The 23,709-nt window shown below is 45.0% G+C and overlaps 1 protein-coding gene across 5 annotated transcripts; it reads right to left on the bottom strand.

Moving 5' to 3' along the window:
• Positions 1–11,630: 11,630 nt before the first annotated feature.
• CNGA4 (cyclic nucleotide gated channel subunit alpha 4) lies at positions 11,631–23,634 on the bottom strand. Of its 5 annotated transcripts, none has more exons than XM_021926189.2 (7): positions 23,569–23,634; positions 19,198–21,376; positions 18,981–19,082; positions 18,672–18,778; positions 17,750–18,395; positions 16,677–17,026; positions 11,631–14,521 (listed from the first exon to the last, which is right to left on the bottom strand). In XM_021926189.2, exons 2-7 carry the CDS (start codon positions 19,257–19,259, stop codon positions 14,061–14,063), a joined length of 1,728 nt encoding a protein of 575 aa, XP_021781881.2. In that variant the 5' UTR covers positions 19,260–21,376; positions 23,569–23,634; the 3' UTR covers positions 11,631–14,060. The 5 variants fall into 5 exon arrangements, with proteins under 5 accessions (XP_021781881.2, XP_021781880.2, XP_009185002.2 ...); XM_021926188.2 differs by having other exon boundaries at positions 19,198–20,268; positions 23,569–23,633; XM_009186738.3 differs by lacking the exon at positions 23,569–23,634 and having other exon boundaries at positions 19,198–19,317; positions 20,163–20,178.
• Between the last annotated feature and the right edge of the window lie 75 nt (positions 23,635–23,709).

Genomic DNA, 23,709 nt, shown 5'->3' with positions numbered 1-23,709 from the left:
CCCACGCCCACCCGACACGCTAACGGCTCCCTGTTTACTCTCAGTGCAGGCAGAGCTGCCTGTGTAGGGTGTCAGGTTCCCACGAGTGGGGGCTGGAAGGGGACTGGGTCACTGGGGTGCAGCGGGAACAGGGCTGAAGGGTGCAGGACTGAACTGGGTTCATCTTCTCAGGGCAGGATTTGCCTCTTCTACTATTTCAGCCCTGCTCCTTATGCATTCTCCTATCCATTCCTTTTCTTCCCCAGATTCCTATCTCCAGATTCCTATCCATTCTTCAGATTCCAGATGAACTCCAATACGATGTGAAATTCTGTCTTTTGACCCCCAGCAGTAGCTGTAAGAGGTGGGGGGCGGGCATCAGTGGAAGAGCAAATTAGAGAATGGAGTCTGGCTTTATGGGGGATTCAGCAGGCCTTTATCCAATCAATCTTTTGGAGAGGACCTGGTTCAGCCAGCTCTGAGTTTATAGGGGCTGAAGCATTGAGAGAGAGTTGAAAGACAGTTTATGCCTGAGATGTCGTCAACTGCCCCTCCTTCCCTTCCTCCTGGCACTGCCTGTCTTGCCCATCAGAGAGCCTGGACCAGACGAGCTTGATTTCCTATTTGTTCAACTCCAGCGCAGGTGAGGCCTCAGATAACCTGCTCAAGTTTTCCCACATTGGATGGCAGTACGATGAGGAGTGAAGGGAGCAAAGGACGTAAGGGAGAGGGGAGTGAAAATAGAAGTAGATGAACATTCACTTATTTAGCAAACTATGCCAGTTCTAGGGGTGTGCACTAGTTGTCCAATATAGTTTGCCCCTGAGTAGCACCTACTCTAGTGGGGATTTTCCCAAGTAAGCCAATGATTGTAATGTACGGCCGTTAAGTGCACCCATCGGGATGTACATATCAGAAATTTAGGAATTATTATTGATGCCTTACTCCCCTATGATCCTTCACCCCTGTGCTGGATGCTGTGATGCAAAGCCCAGAACTCTCTTCAAAAATGAAGGATTTATTTTCCAGTTGCGGAGAGTGCTGCTAAAAGATGGCCCTCAGCTGTCAGAACCCTTCAGGAGTTGCCTAAGCAGAAGAAAGCCAGCTCATCCAAGGTTATGCTCCCTTTCTTGGGCATTCTATATCCAATGACCAATCAGCGCAGAGGTATAAAAGTTTAGTCCCCTCAACCCAGTGGTGGACAACTCTGAAAGATGCTCACATCCCCAGAGCTCTTCATAGGGTTGACTGAGGTCTTTGCTGGGTCTGAATTACTGCTCAGCTTCTCCTTTTGCCCAATCCTATTTTCATCCTCTCTCTTGCACAGGTGTTAACTCCAAGAGTACTCCTTAGTAAACATCCTCCACAGTAATCTTTGTTTGAGAGTCTGCTTCCTGGGGAACATAACTACATCCCTCCCATATTGAATCAATCACAAAGTCCTGTTCATTTTAGCTACTGAGTGTTCCTTGAATCTGTCTGCTTATATGTCCACTGATATTACCCTACTCTTGAACCACACTCCTAGCTTCCTAAGTGGGCCACCATATTTTACTGATGCCTCTTTACATCTATCCTTCATCTTTAGCCCATGTACTATGCTTAGAATACAAATCTGACTACCCCACTCTTTTGACCTTTGCTTTTGGGATAGAGAAAACATTTTAACAGAATCTAGAAAGCCTATGTGGCCTGGCTCCCACTTACCTCTCTAGCCACATTATTTCAAATCACTATGAGTCACTGATTCTTTTTCTCTCCACTGTAGACACACTGGCCTTTTTTGGTCACTCCCTCTTTTTTTCTCTTTTCTTTTTCTTTTTTTATTTTTAATTTTTGCTATATGTCCTCCAGTTGCATAGCTTTTCCATATGCTCTCTGGAAGCTTCTTCTTTCCTTCCTTACCTAATTAACACTTACTCATCCATCTGATCTCAGCTCAAGCTACAATTATTCAGGGATATTTCCCCTGACTTCCTCTCTTTGGGTAGGCAGAATTAGAAGATGACCCCCAATGACTCTCACCCTTATATAATCTTTTGTGTGTGGATGGACCTGTGCATATGATGAGATACTACTTCCACAATTACGTTATATGGCAAAAGGGATTTTGCAGATGGAGTTAATTCTACTAATCAGTTGATCTCAAGATAGAAAGATTATCTGGCTAATCCTAACCAACTCACATGAGTTCTTTAAAAGCCAAGGGTTCTTTTTTCTGGCTAGTAGCAGAAGAGGAAATCAAAGAGATTGGAAGAATGAGAGGAATTCAACACACTGTTGATAACTTGAAGACGGATAATGGGCAAGGAATGCAGGTGGCTGTTTTCTGGCCTGAGGGTTAAGGAGGGCACAGGGCAAGTCCTGAGAGTGACCTCTAGTTGACAGCAGTCTCTAGCTGACAGCCAGCAAAAGAACAGAGACCTGAACCCTCCCCCGAGTCTGTAGAAGAGAATTCAGTCTGGCTGAAACCTTGATTTTTGATACCCTGAGCAGAGAACCCAGCCACACTGTGTAGACCTCTGGCCAATAGATCTGTGAGCTAATAAATGGGTGTTGTTTTTAGCCACTACATTCATGGTAATTTATTACAACAGCAATAGACAAATCATACACCTTTTATCTAATGAGGCAGCAAATGCAGATTCTTGCAAGCCATGCAAGGAAGAACTGGGAGCATTGGAAATTTGTTAAGATTTAGAAAGATTTGGAAAGATTGCAGTGGAGCTAGTGTGGAGAGCAACTTAAAAGGTGGGACCAACTGGGAGTCCATGACAGTAATTTGGGTGAGAGATGGTAGTGGCTTAACCTAAAGTCATGGATGTAGTGGAAAAGATTGATCTAAGACCTATTTAGGAGGTAGAAACAGAATTTAAAGATAATTTGCATGTGGAGGGTGAGAAAGAAGGATGAGATAAAAAATGAATAAGGTTTTGGTAACTCAATATAAACTATTTGATGATCACCTACTATGTTCAAGGCACATTACCTTTAAGCACATTTAATCCTCATGAAGAACCATGAATTTAGGTCCAATATTGTTGATTAATATTTTAGATGAAAAAACTGTGGCTTAGAGAGAGTTTAAGTAACCTGCCCAAAGCCAGAAAGCTACTAGGTGAAAGAGCCAGAATTCAAAGTCAGGGATTTTGGAAATCAGAATTCAGTTGTTCATACTGTGCTGCTTAGGATGAGTAGATGTCTTACCAGATTTCTCTGATTACCTTCTTTCTCTCATTTTACACAATATTGTTTTCAAATTTTCTTGTCTCATAAAATCTCTGATTTCTTCTCCCACCCTGACACATACACACACACACACACACACACACAGCATTATTCACTCTGAACCTAGACTCCAACTTCATAGAGAAAATAGTAACTAGCAGAGAGAAACTCCCACCATTAAATCTGTTCTGTTTTGGACATATTAAGTTTCAGATGTCTATTAGATATCTAAGTAGAATTCCATTAGGAAGCTAAATATACAGATTGTATAGGAAGTAATGCAAACCACAGAATTAGAGTGTGTAGAATAAGAACAAGTGAAGTATCAAGTCAGACTTTCAGAGGTCATTATTTAAAGACTGGATAGAGAAAGATGAGCCTGCAAAATACATCAAGAAAGAGTAAACAGAGGGACAGGAGGAAACCCAGAGAGTGAAGCATCATAAAAGCTAAAAGAGAAGAGGTGCAAAAAGAAACTGGTGAACTCATTCAAATGCTGCTCCTGGGTAAGCAAAATGAGGAATGAGAAAAGTGGTCCAAAATTAGTGACCTGGAGATCTTTGGCAACCTTGGAGCCATTTTAGTGAGGTTGTTGAGGCAGAAGGCAGGGTAGGTGTCCTGAAAACTGAATGTGATGGGAGGAAGGGGAGTAAATGACTTTAGGTAAGTTTTTAAGAAATGTAGTTATTAAGGAAAGGGGATAGAGCTGCAGGAGGATGTCAAATGAAAGATTTTTTTTTTTTAAGATGGGAGGACTTGAACTAACTTTCTCTCTTTCTCTTTCTCTCTCTCTCTCTTTCTTTCTCTTTCTTTTTTTTTTTTTTTGGCAGATGGAATTACTCCAATATATAAAAAGACTGAAGATACAGGAGAGAGAGAATGGTTAATTAATAATGCAAGGTTCCTGAGGAGTCAGGGATGTATGCAATCCAGAGTGGAAGTGGAGGATCCTAGCTTTTGATTGCAGTAGAGACTCAACTGTAAGAGGAAATTAGTAGAAGATGATTATAGATGAAAATAAGCTATGGCCAACAAAATAACAGCTACATTTCCTAGATGTAGGAAGTGCAAAAAATGCACATTATGACTAGGTAGTATCTGTAGGTAGAAGTGATATATGCAGCTTCCACATCAAGGCCTTAAAGGAGAGAAATGGACCTTCTCTTCCTCTCTGCCCCTATGGGAGGGCAATAGGAATGTAAATAGGAAAGCAAGCCACCTTCAATCCTGTAGTAAGGGTAACATATTAGGGATGGCAGAATGACAAAATGGAAGGAGTCTGGGTCTCCTATACTCTCAATCCATTTTATCATCCCTGGTTCTTCTGCATGAAAAAGAAACTACAGTCTTAAGTTCTTACAATTTTTTTCTCTACCGTCATGGCAACCTAACCTACATCTTAACAAGACAGTTGTTTGTAGGTTTGGTAGGGAGCTGCTGTCTGATAGTTTTTATTTTTGCTATGAAGTTGGAGATCTGGTTATCAGAGAGTGGTGTGTGTGTGTGTGTGTGTGTGTGTGCGCGTGTGCCCGTGTGTGCATGTGTGTGTGTGTGATGAAAATTTGTAGTAGTCAAGATGGTTTAAGAAAACAATATATAATGGGAGAAGGGAAAGGAGACCTGAGGAATGTAGTGAGATAATAGGAAAATACTGAGGGCTCACTTAAGGGTTGATGACTACGAATTTCTAGTGGGATCAACTTCTCAGCAGAGCTCGGCTGGTTGGACGCAAGCAAGGAGAATGTTCATGGTTCAGTTCATCCAAAGTTGGAATTTTACCAGATGAACGGAATGGCAAAATAAAGGGACAAGTGTGAAATAATGAGTCATAAAATCTCAGCTGGACATGGAGAAGAAAAAATTATATTCCAAGGGTCTGGCTCCTGCCCTTGTTACTGCATTTGGAGATAGGGCCTTTAAAGAGGTAATTAAAGTTAAATAAGGTTATAAGGGTGGGGCTAGAACTGTTGTCATTACAAGACGGGGAAGAGATACCAGATATCTTCCCATCCACCATTTCCCTCATCCCCTCCCACCCCTTCCCCCTGCAAGCCACACACAGAGGAAAGACCATGTGAGGATGCTGTCTGTAGGCGGCCCTCACCAGAAATTGAATGTGTTGGTACCTTGATCTAGGTTTTCTAGGCTCTAGAACTGTGAGAAAATAATTTCTGTTGTTTAAGTCATCTAGTCTGTGGTGTCTTGTTTTTGTAGCCTGAGCTGACTAATACATGCCCCTTTCTCCAACAGTTTCTCAGACTTCTCGCCATATTACTGTCATTACTTACTTTCTATCTTTTCTTTACTCTCATACCCAAACACTGGCTCTAGCTGGATGGTCATACTTGGCTTGAGGAGCCTCAAATATCTTATATTTTCCTTATGGATGCCATGTTTTCATTATCTTTGTATCTTGCTCATATTCTCCCCTCTAAGTAAATGCAGATGGGTATGGAAGGTGAGGGCTAGGAGATGGCATGTGTAGATTGATTTCAAGATGTTTTGTAAAAGGGAAAATAAAAAACAAGAAATAGCTATAGTGAAGAAGGGAGGGGGGACAGAGGATGGAGGGGAAAGGAATGAAAATGCAGTGCTAAAAGGGTAGAACTCTTTTCTCGAAATCATGAAATTACATCTATACTTCCTTTGCTAGAGATAAGCCAGGATTTTGGAGAGAATGAGATATCTCAGGGCAGGAAAATAGGGATGCTTTAGATCAGAGTAAGGAGGGAATTGCAAAGCCAATATGGGCAAAGCCATATGAAAGAGACTTGGACCCTTGTCCAGGAACAAGTCAGAAAACTAAGAGGTCAAGGAAGCACATGCAAGAGGTCCTGAAGTAGGCTTGGGCTCAATCCTGAGGGACTCTGTCTTTCTAACTCAAGCCTTCACCTGCCCAGGTTGTTCGTTATTTGGTTTTAGTTTTGGTTTTGGTTTTTTAGAGGGGGATTTTGGGCCACCTAGTTTGACTCTTGTAGCTAGAACAATTTACTTTCCCTTTTGGGAAGTCTCAATCTCCCATGGTACTGCCACATTGGCCCAAATGTGGGCACATGATCCTTCTTTGAATACTCTATATCATAACTGAGATAAGAGGGGAACATTTAAATAAAACTTCAGTAAATATTCATGGGAAACAACTGAAGAGAGCAGAACATAGTGCCTCATGCACAGTGCCAGATAAGCTGCTTTATAAGGTACTGCTTATTCTAGGTAGCTTGCAAGGTCCACAAAATATCAGTGCTTTTAACCAGGAAACCCAGTGTTTACATTCCCAGTAGTGTGAGGGTCATGTAATAGGCTCTGCCTCCAGCACTCCTGGTTCTGACGCACACACGTACAGCTAGGGCCTGGTGCTAGGAGAGAAATCAGCTACAGTTCAGTCTTTGGGGTGCCCAGCTTGCCCTTTTCTCCATTGGCTCAGCCCTCCCTCTGTGTCTGATTAGGCCACCTTCTCCTCATATCTTTCAAGGCCTTCTGTTCTCTGCATTTCTATGATGTGCAGACTTTCTTCTGTGCTGAGCTCCTGCCCACACATTCCCTGCCCATGCAGGAGGCCCTTCTCTTGGGATGATTAAACAGAGGGAGCCAGCTGAGAAGGCAGATGGGCTACAGCCAGAGCAGGCAGGGCTATTGAGCAGACAAAAGAAACCAGGACAAGGACTGGCCTTTCAGATGCTTGGGGCTTGTGTTGGGGAAGAGCAGAGGCACCCATTCAGGGGCTGACTCTGGCTGGATACTTGACTTCAGATGTAGACCCTCACGGGTAGGCCAAGAGAGGCCTAGATCTCCCAGGTCAGGGCCTCACTCAAAGGTTAAAAGAGCCAACAGAAGATCATTCTGAGAGAAAGCTTCCATGAACGCATATAAGCTAATAGCCTCTGGGACCCTGTCTGTTGGACATACTGGTGAAGAAAAGGCTGAGGACAACAGGCCAAGGTATGGGAACTGAAAAGGTGGAGACAGACACAGAGAGGGTTCATGTGAGCTAGTAGTGAGAAGCACAAAGACTTTTCAGTCTGTGGGGAGGGCAGTCTGAATGTTCACAGTCACTTATTCAGTGGTGCTGCCTGCGACAGGGCTGCTTTAGGCTCTGATTAGTACATCCTCTTCAGTAACATCTCTCAGCATTACCACTGGTATATTTCAGTCATTGTGACAAAAGCTTAAACAAGAGCAGTTGAGATCATAATTCCCCAACATTGTTGCCTGTCCCTAAGATTCCATTTCTCCCTGAGAAATTCTCCAAGGTTTTCAAGGCATTGCAATCCTAAAATCTGGGAGGGAGCTGGAAGGAAGGAAGGAGGAAGTGCCTTCTGCTCTCTGCTGGCCAGACCTGGTATTGCCTGCGTAACCTGGAGGCCCTGCCAGATGCCTGGAACAAATAGAGCAGGACCTGTGCCCAGGGCCCTCAAAGACACAGTAACTGCTAGAGGGACACGAGTAATAGTCATAGCTACTGTTAATTATTATGAAATTATCACCTTCTAGGCACTAGTAGGCAGTTTACATTCATTATCTTGTTTAGATTTTTAAATCTTCAGCATTTCTCTAAACAACCCTGAAAGATTTTGAGGAAGAGGCTGAGAGTCCCCCAGCTAGGAAGTGATGTTTCAGAACTAAAATACAAGTCTGGTTGGCACCTAATGCATGCTGTTTTCTATATGTTGTACTTTAAGGCCAGCCTAACATTTGCCCTGACTTGGGTCATGGCTCTGATCCCAGCTCTAACCCAGCTTGACCACATCCTCTGATCCTAGCCTCAAGCCAAACTCCAGCTTAGCCCAAACTAGAATCCTCTCACCCTGCCTCCTGCTTCTGACTCCTAGTGTTTGCACCAGGAGTAAACACTCCACTGGATTGAAAGGCCCCTTTCCCTAGGAATCTGATTTCCTCCCAAGCTTGATACTTTATTTCCATCTGTCTTATGAGGCTAGCAGCCAAACCCCAAGAAAGAAAGGGTGGGGTGTGGTGGGTCTAAGAAGATTCTGTGGGAGTGTAGCTAACTGGGAACACCAAGGAGGAGTCTACATCCCAAATCTTAGCCAGACTGGGGTTTCCTAAGGGTCATGACCCAAGGAAAGAAGTAAGTGAGGCCCCAGGTCCTGTAGGAGGGAACAGAGCTAAGCCTGAAGCACTGGGGCTCTCAGAAGGAAGGTCCTAGAACAGTCTTGACACCTCTATAGAAATCTAGCAGTGACTCTCCAACTCCTGCCCTCCTCTCACAGCTGTATTTTGTGCAGACCCTGCGGCTGGAATTGGGAGCTCTTATCCAGAGTAGCTGATGGTCCTTTATCTTTGCTGGCAGGCAGCCTTGCCAGTGACTCACAAGCTTTCCCTGGCACAGCTGGCTTCTTCCCCCTGGTTACTGCAGTTACTACCCCTGACAGTCATTCTCAAGCAGGGAAGAGCTCGCTTGGCCCTGGCCTCAAATCAGGTGATTCCTTTCCTTATTTTGCTAAAAGAAACAATATGACAGACCTGGGCTTCATTCCTTGTGACTTAGGGACCCTGTGATATTGGGCAAGTTATCTAATCCCAGAATCTTGCTTTCCTAATTTCAAAATGGGGTAACAATGACATCTTTCTCATACAGTTGTAAGGATTGAGACAATGCACTTAACCCAGGATCTGGCATAAAGAAACTTCTCAATAAATCAGATCTAATATCTTTAGTGGCTCTGTGGGCTTCAGATTCCTGATCTGGAAAGATGAGCATCATCATCATCATCATAGTATTAATATAATAATTTAAATTTCCTCACACTGTTTTAAGAACCAAGTCAGATAATACATGTAGAGCAGTTTGTGAATTATTCCACAATAGTGTGTAAAAAATTAGACATTTGATTTTCTAAATCAGATAATTCTCATCTAAACTTTTAAATACTTACTTTATGAAAGATCTATCTATCTATCTATCTATCTATCTATCTATCTATCTAACTATCTATCTGCCTACCTATCATTTAATTTCAATAGTTTTGGGGGTACAAGAGGTTTTTGGTTACATGGTTAAGTTCCTTAGTGGTGATTTCTGAGATTTTAGTGCACTCGTCACCTGAGCAGTGTACACTGTATCCGACATATAGTCTTTTATCCCTTACCCCCTCCCAACCTTCCCCTTGAGTCCCCAAAATTGATTATATCACTTTTATGCATCCTCATAGTTTAGCTTCCACTTGTGAGAACATGCAATATTTAGTTTTCTATTCCTGAGTCATTTCATTTAGAATAATGGTCTTCAGCTCCATCCAAGCTGCCAAAGACATTATTTCATTCCTTTTTATGGCTGAGTAATCTTCCATAGTGTATACATACCACATTTTCTTTCTTTCTTTCTTTCTTTCTTTCTTTCTTTCTTTCTTTCTTTCTTTCTTTCTTTCTTTCTTTCTTTCTTTCTTTCTTTCTTTCTTTTTCTTTCTTTCTCTCTCTCTCTCTCTCTCTGTTTTTTTTTTTTTTTTTTTTTTTTTGACAAGAGTCTCCCTTCTGTCCGCCCAGGCCTGGGTCTGCAGTGGGTGTGTCGCAGCCACTGCAGCACACTGCCTCCCTGGAGTTCAGCTGTTCTCACCTCAGCCTCCAATTATCTTGGATTACAGGTGTGCCACCATGCCCAGCTATTTTTTTTTTATTTTTAGTAGAGATGGGGTTTCACCATGTTGGCCAAGCTGGTCTCACACTCCTGGTCTCAAGTAATCTGTCCACCTCCACCTCCCAAAGAGTTGGGATTACAGCCGTAAGCCACCTTGCCTGGCCTTACATACCACATTTTCTTTATCCACTTATTGGTTGATGGGCATCTAGGTCAGTTCCATATCTTTGCAATTGTGAATTGTGCTGCTACAAACATGTGTGTGCATGTGTCTTTTTCATATAATGACTTATTTTCCTTTGGGTAGATACCCAGTAGTGAGATTGCTGGATCAAACGATAGTTCCACTTTCAGTTCTTTAAGGAATCTTCATACTGTTTTCACTATATGGGAGATTTAATCTCAGTTGTGTTTTGGGCTTTCTTCCCACTCTCTTTCCCAATTTAGGGCCTTACAAAAGTCTCTGGGGCTTTTATGTTGAACAGAACATCTGGGGCAGGGCCTCTGGTCTTTGGAGCATGCTGATAATGCTGGTATGTGCCTTGTTCAAGCTTGCACACTTCTAGGGTAATGCTGGTATGTGCCTTGTTCAAGCCTGCACACTTCTAGGGGGTGCTGCTCTGAGTCTCCAGTACCTGTTCTGGCATAGTGATCATTCTCCAGTTATTTCCAAAGACTCAACTCTTAGTGTTCCCTATTTTGGGCCCTCATAGAAAATGGAGTCTAGGCTGCTTTTTTCCTTAGAAATCCTGTGGTGGAATTCTGACTTCTATTATTTTGCCCTCTGATGTTATTCCCAGGATTATGGAAAAGGGACATTGAGAATGTAATTAAGTTAGTTAATAATCAGTTGATCTTAAAATACGGAGATTATTCTGGATTATTTAGGTGAACCTACTCTAATCGGATGAACCCTAAAAAGGAGAGATCTTTCTCAGCCTGGTAGTAGAAGGGGGAAATGAGAGATTTGAAGAATGAGGAAGATTTAATATGCCTTTGTTGACTTGAAGATGAAGGGGCCATGTGTCAAGGAATCAGAGATCTTTGTCCTACAGTCAATGGAATTCTGCTAACAACTTGAATGAACTTGGAGGCAGATTCTTCCCTACAGTCTCCAGGTAACAGCCTAGTCCAACTGAAACCTTGATTTCAGCATTGGGAGGCCCCGAACAGAGGTCTAGTTGACTGACACTGTGCTTGTATTTCTAACTTACAGAACTGTGAGAATAAATGGGTACTGTTTTAAGCTGCTAAATTTGTGGTAATATGTTATAGCAGCAGAAAAAAAAAAAAAAAACCAACGTGCACACACACACAAAACAAACAAACAAAAAACCCCACAAAAACACAAAACAACAACAACAACAACAAAACTCTCAAGAATCTCATTCCTTTCCCTTGTCTTAGGGAATCTCCCCTCCACAGAAGAAACTTCTGCTCCTTACACTCTTCTTAAGCTCTCACAGACAACTGGGTACAATTTACCTCTAACTACATCATTTGTGAAATCCTAGGAGCCCTATTTTTCAAAAACAAAATCTTGGCTGAGCGTGGTGGCCCACACCTCTAATCCCAGCACTTTGAGAAACAGAGTCAGGCAGATCTCTTGAGTCCAGGAGTTTGAGACCAGCCTGGGCAACATGGCAAAACGCTATCTCTGCAAAAAATACAAAAATTAATCAGGCGTGGTGGTGCACACCTGTGGTCCCAGCCACTTGGGAGGCTGTCGTGGGAGGATTGCTTGAGCCAGGGAGGTAGAGGTTGCAATGAGCCAAGATGGCACCACTGCACTACAGCCTGAGCAACAGAGTGAGACCTATCTCAAAAACAAAACAAAACAAAGAAAACCCCAAGACCCCCACAAAATCTCTGGCAAAAAGTTTCTGTTAATTTCTGCTTCTGATCCTGTAATTCAAAAAGCTTTAACTTTTAAGGGACAAAGATTTAGGTCCTTTCTTATGATGGGAGGAGGGATAAAATCAACAAAATCCAAATGAAAATTTTAATAAAATTTTTGGCCACATTTATAAGTGTATAGCCTAGTGCTTGATACACATTAGTTAATATTCTTTGGACTAAAAGAATTTATTTTATTTCTTGGTTATTCCAGGAACTTAAAATTGTGTTCACTTCTGTACATCCTGACCTAATTCTACTCAGCCTGTCCCAAATTGCCCAAATACTGTCTTCAACAGGGTGAAAAAACCAATTCCACAACTAGAGGACCTCAGAAAGCAACTGATGCTATTCAAGGTGTCTTATGATACGGTGGCTCCACCATGAAGATTCTGATCTCCTCATCCTGGAATAGCAGAGGCCAAGCAAAACGGATAGCTGGCCCTTTGAGAGTTTTGTTTCCGCCACCACAAAATGCCAGATAACCAGTTATCACCCTGCTAGTGCTATAGACCAGAATTAGATGGCATGGCAGAGGCCAACTGTTCTAAGAGAGCCTTCACTGGGCACAGGTGTGCACATTGTAATATGTCAGTGAAAAACTTGTTCTCAACTCCTTAAATCCATCAGATGCCACCCAAATGGCCTTTACGATGAACCCATCCATTCTAGTTCAAGACGATAGGAGGGCAGAGATGACAGAAAAACCTCTCAAGAAATTGACACACATCTTCCTCCAACATTTATCCTCTGTCTGCTTCAACTCTCTCTTCTTACCAAACATATATCTGGGTACTTACTAGGTATCAGGCACACCCCTGGGGACACAGAGATGAACAAGAAAAACCCAGTGTTGGCCTTGTGGATCTTATATTTCGTGCAGAAGACATATCACAAAAAACTATATATTTTAATATATATATTTTATTTTTGATTTTATTTTAATATGATTTAAAGGTGATTACCTCATAATCTCTCCTGAGAGTACAGATACATCACTCAGTTATATCTATAGGTTAAATCCTGGATATATTTTAAACTACCACCTGGCACAGCTCAGACCTCAAGACTGGCCAGGCCCTGGAGGAGCTGCAATGGTGACTCAGGGTGAATCTGGTTCAGATGTGACTTCAGACTCCTCCCCATAGACCCTATGATACCTTTCCTGCCCCAAGTACAGACCTCCTTCCAAGTATACCAGAGTCAACTCCAAAATTCCCAACACCCTCATCTCTAATTGCCTCTGACTGTAATATTCCACTGAACCTAGTCTCTACTCTCCCCTATGTTTTGGAATACTGTGCAAAGAAGAAGGGCTGGATTTCCCCCAGCACCAACACCAGTTCCAACAACTGTCATGGTATGGCTGGGCCAGGTGAATGGTCCTGTTGGAACTATTCACCCTCTTTCTGTTGGGAGAATGGAACTATTCTTCTCTTGGAATCAGCCCTGAACACAGGGAAGCCCTGAATCTAGGCTCCAGGGCTGGCCAGAGGGAAGAAAAAGAAGAAGTATCTGCTCTGGCCCATTTAACTAGATGAAACCTCTCAGAGCTTATAAATCGAGAACATATGCTCTGGTGTGGGATGCAAAGGCCAGTGTGCATGGGCACTGTTACAGCAGTGTGATGTGAGAGCCTGCTTTGCCTAGGCTGAATATTGATTCTCTATTCTTAAGGTACCTCACATCTGACTCTAACCCACTAGATACTACACAGTTCATGCTCATCATCTCTGAGACTCAGAATTCAGGCTTCAGAGTTTAGAATTCAGACAGAATCCATCCCGGCCCACCATTGACTTTGCCTTTTCTTTCCAGCCCCATAAATGCTTAGGGAGGAGGCAAATACTTTATTGAAGTGCAACTTTCAGGGTATACTTGTGAATCGCCCATATGGGAAACATTCAAAAGACATCTTAGAACTAGAGGGCCCAGGGTGTGCTTTTGTGTTTTCACAAGTGTGTGCACACCTGTGAAGGGCATCTGTGTCTATTGGTGTATGACTGCCAGCATATGTGTGTTTAGGAGGTGCATGACTGAATGTGTATATATTATGTAGGTGTAAGATACATCAGTGCTTGTGAGAAAGCATGTGTGCTGTGTGCTCTGAGAATGGAAATTCCAGAGCATTTTAGATGGAATGCACAGTCTTGGGGCCAACAGGTCTATGAGCAACTGTGTGTGTGTGTGTATTGGTAAGTGGGGGCTGAATGTACACTATACTCCTATGTCTCTAACTGGGCATCTACAGACCAATTTGCTCCTGTGTCTGTGATCCCACAGACAGGATGACAGAGTTGCAGCAATTAGGCTTTACTACAACTGGATTCACTAGGAGGTGGGAATCCTGGGGATAGGTATGGGGTCACTCTGGACCTGGGGGTCCCTCCTGCGTGGCCCTGCCCTCTTCATCTTTGGAAGTTCCCTCCCCAGGCTCACCCTCGTCATCAGCCTCAGCCAGGTCCTCAGGCATCGGCCACTCTCGCGTCTGCCACTCCAGCCGCTCAACGCGGTAAGCAATCTTAAGTGCGCTGGACTCCAGCTCAGCCAGGAGGCGGGCAAACTTCGTCTGTAGATCATCCAGCTGCTGGTCTAGGCCTCGTAGCCGGGACTCTGTGGCCTCCTGCAGGGCGATCTCAGCTGCCTCAGCATTCACGTCCAACTTGTTCATTTTCAGCAGGATTTCACGTCCCTTCCCTTCCATGACGGTCTGTGCCTGTGGATACTCGCTCAGCACCTCCCGCAGGTCCTCCTTGCTCAGGCAGAATAGGTCTGAATAACCTATGCTCTTGATGTTGGCTGTGCGGCGGTTCCCAGACATATTCCCTGTGGCCCATGGGCAGATGGAGGATAGTTAGCAGGAGGGTGAGAAGGTGGCATTTCACTCCTGAACCAGGGCCTTCACCTCCATATTTGTGCTTCTGAGCCTCTCCTTCTGCCTCATTAATTCTTTCATTTAGTAAAATACTGAGGACCAGGCTCTGTGCTGGGTGGGTATCAGTGACCTGCCTCAAATAATTCAGTCTAGAGGAGATACACTTATATTGGAATAGTTGCATAACAGTATGGCTGGTGCAGTGCAGACAATTCATCAGGTGTTGTGGAAAGGCAGGCAAAGAACCCCTACCAAACTATAAGGCAAGGAATTTAGGGAAGTCTGGAGGAAGGGATGTCCTAAGATATAATTTGAATATTTGTCCCTGCCCAAATCTCATGTGAAATGTAATCCCCAATGTTGGAGGTGGGACCTGGTGGGAGGTGATTGGATTATGGGGGCAGATCCTTCATGGCTTGATGCTATCCTTGAGATAGTGAGTCATGAGATCTGGTTGTTTTGGTTGTTTGAAAGTGTGGCACCTCCACCAACCCTTGCTCCTGCTCTCACCATGTGACATGCCTGCTCCCCCTTTGCCTTCTGCCACAATTATAAGCTTCTTGAAGCCTCCCTAGAAACTGAGCAAATGTCAGCACCATGCTTCCTGTAAATCCTGCAGAACTGTGAGTCAATTAAACCTCTTTTCTTTATAAATTATCCAGTTTCAGATATTTCTTTACAGAAATGCAAGAACAGTCTAATACACCTGAACTGAGTAGGAAGTAACTAGGGGGAGGAGGACAAGTCGGGGTAGGGCAATCTAGCCAGAAGGAGGAGCAGGAACAGAGGGAAGTGGGTAGAAAAGAGTCAGTTGGATGCATAAAATAGTAAGCAGCTCAGAGTGGGAGAAGTGCAGAGTGTGGGGACGGTAGAGAGAGGGGAGATCTAGGTCACGCTGGGTCTCATAAGCCATGACATGAAGTTCAGGCCTTATGCTGAGGGCTGTAGGAAACTATTGAAATATTTTAAGCAGGGAGCTGTGTGATATCCTCTGCAGTTTAGAAAGATGTTGGTGGAGAATGGGTGGGGAGATAGGTGAGGCTGATTATTGCAAAGTCTTAGAGCTAGAAGGACCTTGGACAAGGGAAAGGGAGCTACTATTTGTTGAACACTTGCTGTATGCCAAGCATTGCACTGGATGTCTCACTCACATAGCTCGTTTATTCTCACAGGTAACTCTGGGTTTTTATTATTATCCTCATTGGATAGGTGATTAAACTGAGGCCTAAATAGGGAAATGACTTGTCCAAAGTCAAACAGACAGCATCTTACCACATACAGGATGTGGAGCCTGAGGGGATCATTGGAGGACAGATGTGAGGCTTTCAGAATCCCTGAGTAGAATTCTCATGCTGAGAGAGCCAGAGCACATCCAGCCTCTCAGTCTGTGACAGTGTGCTCACCCCATTTGTAGGATTTCCTGCTTGCACGACCTCATGCCTAATACCTATGATTAGGCATAACAATTCCTACTGCACAGGGCTGATGAGAGGAAAAAGTAAGCCAGTAGGTAGTACCTGGCTTGGCCAAAGGTGATGGTCAGTAAATGGGAACTTCTTCTCTTCTACCTTTCTCTTTCCACTTGTCTGTAAAAAGGTTGTTCTTTCCACTCATCCCACATGTGTATACCTGTGAAACCTTGGGCAAATTACCCAACTTCACTGAGTTTGATTTCCTTATCTTTAAAATTGGGATAAGAATAGTACTTATCTTATAGAACTGTTGCAGGAATTTAACGAGTTAATATCATGTGAAGCACTTAGAACAGGGCATGCAGTAAGCAGGTAATAAATATTAGCTGTTATTATTATTATTATCTTTATCACTGTTCACTAGTCTATTGGTGCTTCAGGTGAATATCCACAGAGCAAGTCTACTCTCTCTTCCACGAACCCACCCTGTTCACTGGTCTTGGCTCAGCTTCTCAGGGAATGGATCCTCTATGTGTTGGTTTTCTCCTGAGCCATCTAGTGACTCAGAGAAGGGCCAGGTTTCCTCAATCAGAAGTTTAGGACTGAAGTACTATCTGGTCCCAGCACTGGGCTCTGTTGTTCCCCCCTCCCCCCACCCTGTCCTCATCCCTGGAACAAATACTGGGATACCCACCTTTGATGTTGATGATGCTGATCTCCCCAAAGTAGAGTCCTGCACCGAGCACAGCATACTGTGTGATACCATCATCTGCCACCACGGCCAGTTGACCCTCTCGGATGATGTACATCTCTCGGCCAATGTCCCCTTTGCGGCATACATATTCGCCTGGTGAGTAGGTCTGCGGCTGCAGCTTCAGCACCAGCTCCTCCAGCAGGCTGGCCTCACAGTTCTGAAAGATCTGCACCTGGCTCAGAATAGTCAGGTGCACAGACACAGCCACTTCTGCCCGCAGCCGCTCAGGCAAGTGCTGTAAGATGGCTACCTCATTGGTTATCTTCTTGTTGATCTGCAGGTGCTGATACCTGAGAGTGAGGACAGTGCCATTTCCTTACCAGCCCTTTGTATGTCTGCCTCCACCCCTTCCATCAGGGCTCAGCTCAGCTCCAGCGAAGAATCTCACCATACTGAGATCTAACAGGGGTCGTGGGAGTACCTGACAGTTGGATCATCTGTTTTCCAGGGCATAGACACCTCTACCACTTTGCGTAACCCTTCACCTCCTCCTGTCAGGCTCTACCCTACTCACCAATCAGTGATGTCTTGTTCCACCCCTACCCTTAGCTACCTCAGCCACCAAGGTCCCCCTCCTCTCTGGAGACCCTCTGCTCTCCTTCCCCAACTTTGTGACACTTCCTTTTGTTCAGTCCACAGTATGGATCACCATAGGTAGTCAATGATCTTGTTGCTGACCATTCTCAGGGGGATTGCCTTTTTTCACCCACTCCTTCCAGAGCCTTCTGAGCCCTACCAGGCAGTGGCAGTTCCCATTCCATGCTCTCCATATTATCCTTTTTTGGGTATGAGCTCCTCTCCCTTTCAGTCTCTTACCCACCCCCTCTCCCAAGTCCTGATTCCCTCAGTTGAAAGAAGTTTCCTCTTTCCAAGCCCCACCCAGCAAACCCACAGCTGAATGCTACATTTTGATTACCTTGCCTGGCTCACTAGGCACTAAGTACCCAGTCACCTCCCTCAGGTTCCATCACGTACACTGGTCCCTGTCCTGGTCGGGAACCCCGCCTTCTCACCAGTCAATAACTCGCCGTTCCAGCTTGTGGTTGACGTGCTGCAGCTTCATGTACTTCTTCACTAGCGCATGATCTGGGTAGAAAGCTGCATCTGCAGTGTTCATGTTGTAGATGACAGAACTCATGCTACCCATGATGGTGGCGAAACCCATGACGGCCAGCAGGAAGTCGCCCACCATGAAGAAGTACTCCTCCTCCCGGGCTGGCGGCGGTGTATCGCCCACTGTAGTCAGGATTAGCGTGGAGAAGTAAAAGCTGTAGAGGTACTGGCGCCGCAGGCGCTCAAAGCCAGGCTGCGCGGGGCCCGGGTACACCCATGTGTCACGCCCGAAGCCCAGATACCGGGATAGGGCAAAGTATAGGCAGCTATTCCAATGGATGACGACAAAAATGTAAAGCATCAGTTTGGCAATGCGAAAGGCATTTGGGTAAGCTGTGCGGGTCTCCGTGCGGTCGAAGGCCTCGAAGAGGCGGGGTGCGCGGAGAAAGCGGTTCAGCCTCAGGGTGGGTGTGTGCGGGCCCAGCCGCACGTAGACCACGTCTGTGGGCATCAGGGAAGCCAGGTCCAACAAGAAACTCCAGGTGCGAACGTAGCGACTCGAGATCCTACCCTTGTCCACCACCAGGATACCCTGTTCCAAGAATCCTGGGGAGAGGTGGCGGGTAGGAAGGGGACCTGCTGTAGTCAAGCTTGGACTGAGCATGAGCTGCCCAGGGCAGGCCAGGGAGACTGTCTGAAGGACAGGGTGGAGCCGGGTATAACTCTGCTCTGGGGTTTCTGGGGTGAGCACTGGGATACTCTCAGGCCTAGAGGCACGCGAAAGTGCTAGCATGGCGGGGGGTGCCTTTCTTGTTACTTCTTAAGTGGCTATCTTTAGGAAGGGAAGGTGGAACAAACGGTCATTCCTAGAAGCTCACTGACCTGTGTGGAAGCGCACCACAATGTCTAGTAGGTACAGCAGGTCACTCGTGTAGTCCAGCACCAACCAGGCCACCAGATAACCGTGCTGCAAGTCTGGGAAGCAGGCTCTGCAGGGCAGGGTTAATCATGATCGGATTAAGGGCACCCTCTGTGTGTGAGGCATCTCCCTAAGGCCCTCAACCCTCTGTCTCAGACCCTCCCATGGAAGTTGCTCCTCCTCCCTGCCCCACCAAGGGTCTGCCCTTCTCCTTGGCCTCTCTTTAGTCCTCTTTTTGGCTTCCAGCCCCTCCCTTAGCACCCCTGCCACACCTGCACACGAGGATGATGAGGTTATACATGACTGGGAAGACCATTGTGTTCAGCCACCAGTAGTAGTAATCCCCAGATGGGTCCAGGACAGGCAGCGACTTCCTGTAAGAAGGAAAGTCTTGCTTCATTTATTCACCAGGTATTCAAAGTTGTAGTTGTGACTGGGGTACCAAGAGGAATGAGGAGAGATCCCACACAAGGGACCAGGACTTCTTACCTGGTCTTGGATGGGGCTGGGGGACTGGACTCTGTTGTCTTCACTTTGGTGTCCTGGCTCATAGTTCTGTGGTCTGGTGCTGGGGTGTGAGATATTCACACCCTCTCTGCCTGTAGGGGACTTGGGAGTTGGGGGCTAGTGCCTGACTGCCTGAAGGAGGCTGCCCTTGGGCTCCTGCTGTGACTTCTTTGTCTTTGAGGCTCTTAGCAACACAGCCAGAGCTAGCGCTACTGAAGGGGTGGAGACGGTCTAGCTCTAGCACTCTGCCTGCCCAGCTAAACACCTCTAATAAGATCCCTGGAGAAGGTGGGGGTGCATGCCTCAGAGGGAAGCCTGGGTCTTGTCTCTGTTTTCCTCCTCCCCTCTTTCCACAGCAACTGAGCTACATAGGTGTCCTCTGGGTCAGAAGACCTGAGTTTTAGTGTAGGATCAAACACTCTGTTTTATCTTTGTACATTCTCTGTTTGGGCCTCACTATTTATTTATTTAACAATTATAACTGAATGGCTCATCTATGTCAGGTGCTAAACTATTCTCCAGGGACAAAGAGATGTCTCTCACATGAGAAGTGAGCTCTATTTTTGTAACCTACATCCCACCCATATCTACCTCCACCTACATCTTCCCCCATCACACCACTATCATAGTGCGATGGGGCCATCCTATGGTTCTTTTGTGTTCATTTCCTTCTTGTTACTTCTAGTACCTCATCCTACCAACTACTCCGTGTGTTTTATGGTCCCTAATCTTTCAACTTTTCTCTTTTTGTGAACCTGCTTAAATATCTCCTACATCAAAACAAACAAAACACTATAAGTTCTCCCTCAACCTGATGCTCCTTTCACTGCTATCATCTTTCTCAGTCAACAAGTCAAAATCATAACACCCATAGGCAAGTGTTTTGTGTGCCAGGCCAATATTGTGCTAAGTACTAGGAATTGGAGATGAATAAGACACACTCTCACCTCTCCAGAAGCTCACAGTCTGCTAGGTGAAATAGTCAGGCCAGCAGGTAATTACACATTAGGTAATTAAACAGCAGCAGTCATTGCCAGGCTACCGATGAGTACTCTGTTAGGTGGATACACAGAAGGTTATTATAGTATCCATGAAGTGTCCCTACAGAGCCTGGGTTCTACAGGATGAATAGGAGTTGGGTACAGAGATGGGAGGGTGAAGAGCACTAGAGGCAGAGTGCACAAAGTGGGCAAAGGCATAGAGATATCAAAAAGCATGGGTGACTGGGCAAACATCAATTGGCTTTTTTAAGATGGCCTAGCGGGTAGCGGTGAGAGATGAGGTTGAATGATAGACAGAGGCCAGCTCAGGAAGAGTTCTGTCAGCCATGTTATAAAGCTTGGATTTTACCTAATGGCAACAGAGAACCTGTGAAGAGTTTTGCACAGTTCAGTGATAAAATCAGGTTTGTGTTTTTGGAGTGTTTCTTAGAAGAAAAACCTGTGGTCCCTAATTAATTTTTGTAAAACTCTCTTTTCCCATGGCTTCTTAATTTCTTTTTGAAAAGTATTACGCTTGTTAAAATAAAAAGACAATATTCAAAATAATGCAACAAAATGAATAAAATCCTTTGTGATGCCATAATGTCTTAGTTTTCTGTTTATTTATTTTTAGTGTCTTTCATAAGCTCCTCTGTCTATTCCTTCTATGACGGTGTTTTTTTTTTTCTTGGATTCTGTTCTAGGCTTTCCATTTTTGCCATCCTCCTAACGCTGTCTGGTTGATGTCAGTCACCCACAGACTTGCTTTCCCATACAGTGGCTCCTGAGAACTCTCCCTGAGCTGCGGTTTTCTATATGACTAACTGCTCACTGGATGTTCCTACTTGGATATCCCGCAGTCACCTTCAACCCATTGGGTCTATAACTGAGCTCATTATCTTCCTCCACTTTTTCTTCTAGAATTCCTGTCTATGCCCTTTCAGCAAAAAACCTATGACAGCATTTATTATTATTACTGTATAACATTGTGGCAGTTAAAAAAAATGTTCACAAATTCTTCGACACCAATCCCTTGTGATAGTTTCAACCAATAGAGTATAGCAGGAGTGATGTTGTATGACTTCTAAGGCCAGATCATAAAAGGCCATGCAGCTTCCCTCTGGTTCTCTTGGAATGCTTCTTGTCTGGTAGCTCCCTCTCAGGATGTTCCCGCTTGGAACCTACCCATCATATTGTGAGAAGTTCTGTTTGACAGTTTCCCCACTGACTTTCGCTTTTTCGTTATCCCAGCCCAGGAATTAGATGTGTGACTGAAGAAGCCTCCAGATGCTTCCAGTCACCAGCCTCAAATCACCCCTAGATGTTCAAGCTTTACAGATAAGGCCCCAGATATCATGGAATAGAGACAAGCCATTCCTGTTGCATCTTGTCCAAATTCCCAGAATTTGTGTACATAGTAAAATGGCTATTGTTTTTATGACACTAAGTTTGGGTTGGTTTGTCACAGAGCATAGTAACCAGAACAAACAAACACAGAGAAAGGTGTATAATCCTTAAGTGTACAGCTTAATACATTTTCACAAAGTGAACACACCCATATAACCAAGCACTCAGGTCAAGAAACAGAATATCACCAGTGCCTCAGGAGCCCCACTCTGCCCCTTTCAGTCAATGTTTTTCCAAGAATAATCACTACCTGAATTCTAATATCACAGTTTAGTTTTACCTGTTTTTGAATTTATGTAAACTAAGCATTAGTTTTTAATTCTTCCTCTTATTTTCCTCTTCTATCCACCCAATCATCAAACCATGGTGATCTACCTTCTAGAAGTCCACATGTCCACTTCTCTGCGTTTCTGCTACTCTAGTTTGAGCCTTATCAGCTTGTTTGGTCTTTTGCAAAGTCCCCCTCACTATCAATCTATGTATAAAATTCTTTATAGCTATCATCCCAAAAATAAAATCTAAATTCCTTAACATGGTTTATAAAGTTCTCCAGTCCATGTCTTCAGCCTCATCTCACAATGTTTCCTGACATGTTGCCTAGGCTCCAGACACACTGTACTGACTGCAGTTCTTACAGCACCTCCCACATGCTGTCCATTCTTCCTTTCTCTGGTATATGTTGATCCTTTGGTCTGAAACTTCGATTTCTTTTTAAATACTTTTTATTTGAACTAATTTTAGGCTTACAGAAAAGTTGCAAAAATAATACAGGGTTCTTATAAATTCCTTATCCATGTTCCCCTAACGTTATGATCTTATATAACTATAGCACAATGATAAAAACCAGGTATTTAACATTGGCAAAATACTTTTTTTTTTTTTTTTTTTTTTTTGGAGACGGAGTCTCACCCTGTTGCCCAGGCTGGAATGCAGTGGTGCCATATCGGCTCACTGCAACCTCCGCCTCCCAGGTTCAAGCGATTCTCCTGCCCCAGCCTCCCAAGTAGCTGGGATTACAGGAGCACGTCACTACGCCCAGCTAACTTTTGTATTTTCGGAAGAGACGGGGTTTCACTATGTTGGTCAGGCTGGTCTCGAACTCTTGACCTCGTGATCCGCCAGCCTCGGCCTCCCAAAGTGCTGGGATTACAGGCGTGAGCCACCGCGCCCAGCCGGTAAAATACTTTTAAAACTACATACTTTATCTGAAACTTCTATTTTTCTATTTTAGTTTATCTTACTCTTGCTTGTTTCCCAAGACTCGGCTTAGACACCAACTCCTCCTGGAAATCTTCTTTAAGCTCCTTCACCATACCTTCCTCTCATCCTCTATACATACAAATCATGCTAAGTGCTGCTTCTAGATGGCCCCCGTAGTAATGCACTTATTACACTACGTTGCAATTCTCTGAGGTCCCGGAGAGCAGAGACCGGTTCTAACTGATCTGGAATCCAGCTGGGCATGCAGATACTTATTCCGTGTTCCTTGACTAAGTGCTCAAGGGGTCACGGAGCAGCACAGCACAAAGGTGTTGGGCGAGCCAGGGGCAGTCATCGCTGGGGTACTAGAGACCAAGCTATGCACGACGATGCAGCAAAATGAACTAGAGTGCCCGCAGTCAGCCCTCTCCAGGCCTCGCTTTTCCGCAGGCCGGGCCCACCTACTGATTCCTCCTGTCTTTTCGTGATAGCCACGCCCCTCACACCCACTCTTCCACTCCACGCGTCGCCCGGAATCCGTGGCCCCACCCCTTTCTCGTCTTTCTTCCGGCTCCATCTCTCTCAAGCCCCGCTCTTCTGATCTTTCCCTGCCTGTAAAAGTCGCGTCTCTCCTTAGGTCCCGCCTTCTGCCCTCTGGTTCGACCTTTCCTTCCCGGGCTCCGCCTCCGCTCTGCGGGCCTCCACCTTCCCTGAGGCCTTCCCCTATGACACGCCGGAGTCCCTCTGAGGGGCGGGATTTACGTACGAAGGGGCGGAACCAAGAGGAGAGGCGGTGCTCCTCCCTCGGATAGCCGTCGGCGATCCCGCCCCTGCGTTCAGCCGTTGCCAGGAAACAAGCGCCCTTGCTCGGGTTTGGTCGGGCTCAGCCAATGAGCTGGCACGCCAT

The sequence above is a fragment of the Papio anubis genome, chromosome 12 (genome assembly GCF_008728515.1).
Source record: "Papio anubis isolate 15944 chromosome 12, Panubis1.0, whole genome shotgun sequence".
NCBI classification, from domain to species: Eukaryota; Metazoa; Chordata; class Mammalia; order Primates; family Cercopithecidae; genus Papio; species Papio anubis.
The sequence above is the reverse complement of the archived record's forward strand: the minus strand, read 5'-3'. Positions and strand labels throughout refer to the sequence as shown.